This window comes from Toxoplasma gondii, chromosome Ib (genome assembly GCF_000006565.2).
Source record: "Toxoplasma gondii ME49 chromosome Ib, whole genome shotgun sequence".
In the NCBI taxonomy this organism is placed as follows: domain Eukaryota; phylum Apicomplexa; class Conoidasida; order Eucoccidiorida; family Sarcocystidae; genus Toxoplasma; species Toxoplasma gondii.
In genome coordinates this window covers 1,616,018-1,620,085 of record NC_031468.1, presented here as the reverse complement: position 1 = coordinate 1,620,085, position 4,068 = coordinate 1,616,018, and the positions used below count along the sequence as shown (strand labels likewise).

General features: G+C 54.9%; 3 protein-coding genes across 3 annotated transcripts in view; all 3 read left to right on the top strand.

Annotated features, from left to right (window-relative positions):
* TGME49_321710 (hypothetical protein) overlaps positions 1-113 on the top strand; it is a gene marked incomplete at both ends in the record, with an annotated part of 1,936 nt that extends 1,823 nt beyond the window's left edge. Inside the window, one exon of the mRNA XM_018783035.1 lies at positions 80-113. Within this exon, the coding sequence (XP_018638414.1) occupies positions 80-113 (34 nt within the window). The remainder of the gene's footprint in view (positions 1-79) is intronic.
* A 746-nt stretch (positions 114-859) lies between these two features.
* TGME49_210100 (hypothetical protein) lies at positions 860-1,249 on the top strand (the record flags this gene model as incomplete). The annotated part of the gene is made up of 1 exon (XM_002369708.1): positions 860-1,249. The coding sequence occupies one exon, from the start codon at positions 860-862 to the stop codon at positions 1,247-1,249; it is 390 nt and encodes a 129-aa protein (XP_002369749.1).
* Positions 1,250-2,436: 1,187 nt separating this feature from the next.
* TGME49_210095 (hypothetical protein) lies at positions 2,437-3,893 on the top strand (the record flags this gene model as incomplete). Its single annotated transcript, XM_018779490.1, has 1 exon — positions 2,437-3,893. The coding sequence occupies exon 1, from the start codon at positions 2,694-2,696 to the stop codon at positions 3,891-3,893; it is 1,200 nt and encodes a 399-aa protein (XP_018638415.1). The 5' UTR covers positions 2,437-2,693.
* Between the last annotated feature and the right edge of the window lie 175 nt (positions 3,894-4,068).

Genomic DNA, 4,068 nt, shown 5'->3' with positions numbered 1-4,068 from the left:
TTTACTGGGGCGTCACCGCACCCATATGTTGCATCATCTGTGTGATCTCTTTTAACTGTTTCTCTCTCTTGGGGGGCAGGATTCCTGGTACGCTCTTGGAGCAGGTGGATTGACGCATGATGGTTCTACTGAACACCTGGTGCGTAACAGAGGCAGTTGAAATTTTAACGCCGCCATCGCACTTGCTGCGTGTGTGCGCTTCCTAACTCGCAACTGAACACCTCCGTGAAACGTTTTCTCCAATATCTACGGAGGTCCTTGTGGTCCCCGTAGCTAGCAGGGAATCGAACTGTAGCTGCCTCTTCCTGCCTCGATCCTACGATGAAACATGTCCGCAACGGCAAAAGATGGTCCGTGAACAGATCGTGAACCGCTGTCGCTTTGGTGGAAAGCCTCATGGCGCCCCTCCGCATAGACACGCACAAAGGACAGTAGTTGGCAGCCATCCAGCGGACGTGAGGATGACGAGTGCTCAGCTCCCCTTCAGAACCAGAGACCACCTCACAGGAGACAAACACGCGTGCTGCCTTGTATTGACGCTCCTGTTTTTTCAGTGGCTCTCCACTCCGCTTAAGTGGGCGAGGCGTGTCGGAATCCTTCCCTCTGCCGGTGAATGCATCTCCACACTCTTCGAAAGTAGCTGGATTGCCGCACTCGTTTGTATTATCAGCAGTGCAGAATTGTTTCCAGACACGGGAATTAGCACTTCTGTCGTCCTGTCACTCCGCCATGTCCAAGCTAGCGGATGTATATTTTCCAGAAGGCTTTCGAGTCGACCGGGCGTCTCACCGTCAGCTCACGTGAATTAGATTTCAGCAGAAAGAGTCAACCATATCTGCTATTAATAAAATTGCAAGTCATGAAAATCGCCCTGGGGAGGACCACGTCGTGTGGCTGCGACTTCGGGTGGGCACACGTGGTAGGGAAGTACTGGCATAAGGCGGTTGGTGCACATCAGGCTGCTGAACATCTGGCAGAAACAGTTGCCACGCCCAAAGCAAGGGAAGGCGCCGAGTACGTAGTTTGCGCGTTTTGTGAGACACTGGGGCCGTCCACAGCGAAAGAAGCAACGCGCGGAGACGCCACCCTGATGCAACAATCGTTTCAAACGTCTCAAAAAGCAAATGCGCCGGAAACTCCGGCTTCACATCCGTGCTGGGGCGATCGGTACGCGGGCCCCTGTCTACCGTCAGCAGGCACGGCATGGAAACACAGTTGTGCTGTTTCTAGGATACTAGAAGAGGCATGAAAGACTGGGCAACCAAAACACTGAAATGTCCGCCCTTCCGTGCGTTGATGCCTTTGTGCAGCGGCCAGGCATTTTTCTACACTGTGGTGGCTGCTTCTCCATGGCTGGTCGGATCTCCGGTGTAGGGTGGAATCCGAACGCATTCCCGTACATAATCGCGCAACAGGGTACTGTCCCCGCTATCACGGAACCGTCCATCCCCTCTGTTCAGATATTATTCGGCAGGCTACCAGTGAGGAGTCCACTTTGGCAGAAGTAACTGCAATGGTGGTAACACTACGCTTGAGCGTCACGCACTGATGACCCATTCCTACCTTGTGCTAGAGAAGTCCATTTGATTTGTACTTGCAGTTGCTTTCGTACTGACTGACCTAACTTGTCATTTGTAGTTGATTTCTGAGCTGTGTTCTGCTGTCCACGTCCCCCACCTTTGACGCCTTTGAAAAGGCTGCCTGCTTCTAGGCAGCCACAGTGCTGCTGTGGCAACTCCCTGGCAACGGTGTCTACTTCGGAAGCCACGGGGACGGTGGCCTACCAAGGACCAGTCAAATAGACTTCTCTATTTAATCGCAAAAAAGCATGACTGCTGAACGCAATCATTATAAACACGTACGCTTCAGGGCTGCTTCACCAGGATTTGGCGCCAATGCGGCACATTCCGTGTATCAGCTCCGTTTAGCACGTTTTTCACTTATCCACCCACTACTGGCCACATAATAGCTGCATGTAGGTCGCGAAGGAAAACGGTTCTTCAGTGAGTTCGCAGCGGAGCAGAGGTGACGGCAACGTATTGCCCCTCCATATTGTACGAGGAAATTGAGGAAGTACGGGTGTGCGATGGTGGACTTAGTGAATATGAAGCGGCCGCGCTCGACCTCCCCCGCTTCACTCCATGAGCGACGGGCGGCCCCAGCCATGGTGTATCTCGAGCGACGGGCCAAGTCGTGCAGCAACAAGGTGCATCCCCATTCAAGACACGCACCACATTTTGGGTGGAAACTAGTTAGCTGGAAACAGAATAACTGAGGCAGCAGAACAAATGGTCGTCCCTCTGTCTCCGAAAATATAAGTGGCGAGTTCAATCCGAGTCTCTGGTCCGTCTCCCTCTCTCTCCAGAATAGGGTTCCACATTGCTAGTCCATTGGTGACACCACCGGGCACGCGCTAGCTCCAGCGGAATGACAGAGTGGTCCGTGTGGTCGAGCGAGACCGAAAGGGAAGACACGGAGAGCAGCGTTGCGCCTGGCCAATTTATGGCTGAAGCCTCATCATAATTTCTCGGGGTGAAAAACCAAGAGGCCATTCAACTACACCTTCATTTCCGCGTGTCGGATATTGTTGAGCACGCAATTACTTAGCAAGTCCCGGGTGTTCTTCACGAATCTCGGGGTTTTGTCTAGAAGCCGACCTCACCGAGCGAAGCCTGAAGGTTGCGTGCATCAAAATGAGGACGTCTGTTGCCCTGTTTTTCGCGGCGCTAGGCAGTATCAGCCTGCCCTGCACGCTCCATGTCTCCCTAGCTGCGCCAATGCAAGGAACGTTGGGCCCGGATGTGCCAGAAAACACCGGTGAGCCTCCTGTTCTTTCGTCCTCTTCCAGTGATGTTCCACTGCGAGGGGCCGAAGGCGGGAGCACTCAGGAGGGCGCCGTGGAGGGACCCCTGCCACAGGAATGGAGACAACCGCCCCCAAAGCCTCCCCGTCGACGTCTAGTCGAGTCGATGCCCAGCCATTCGAGTTCGTCTATCCGCAGAGGAGGAGAGAGTATCGTCACAGGGCCTGAAAACGTTGCCAATGACGAGGGTGGTTCTCCATCTGACGATTTGAAGATCGTACAGCCCGAGGATGTGCCGCCTGGGGGCCCGGGGCCGAAAGCTCCCGGAGTTGGTACCAGGATGAGAAACTGGGCCACTAGATCCCCGAGACAACAAGCACAACGAGCCAGAGACATGTTTGGTCGCATGGGCCGCTTCGTTGGAGGTGCCCGACGGGCTGTTGGACGCGGTTGGCGGCGGTTCACCACGGGTATGGCGGGAGTCACTGACCGTGTTAGAGGACGACTTGCTCTACGAAGCAGCTTCGAATTCCGCAACGAGGAGGCGGTCGGACAATCAGAACTCGCATCGCTTGCCTCGTCCATGACAGTTACGGCCCCCGAAGGCGAAGCGTTGGAGGTTGCGCGTGAGGCGGGGCTGCGGTCTGGGGCCTCTATCAACCTTGTGTCCGCTACAACTGGTGAACAAGTGACGGTATCTCTCAGCGCACCACTCGGAATTGGAGAGTATACGGCAGTTTTCAGCGGATTCATCTCTGGCATTGATTCTGAACTCGCTGTGAAGGCGTTTCTCGGGAAGACTACAGAGTCGATGTCAGTTGCCGAGACAGAGGCCAGTATCCTGAAAATCGTGTCGCTGAAGGACCCGGTGGACGCAATGCGTCGACTTCGTCTCTTGGCTCCCATCGAGACACTGGCTTACCGAAGAGATGGTGATTCTGCCGATCAGAGCGAAGGCAGGCCGGTGTCCTGGTTCCCAAGGCCTCGTCCTCGCTGGTGGATGTCATCAATTTTCTGCGCTCAGGTGATGCCTCAGCATTCGATGATCGAGCGAAGAAAATTGTCCGCCTGGGCGCGACTGTGCAGCTGATCCAACTTCTGGCAGCACTGCACACGCGAAAAGTAGTGCACGGAAAGCTGGAACCCAAAAGCGTTCTGCTCTTCAGTCATGGCCTTCTCTACCTCTCCGACCTCGGCAGAGCACGTCGCCACGGGGAGAGGTTCACGACATTCCGTCCGAGTAGGTACGGTGCACCTGAGGTTTT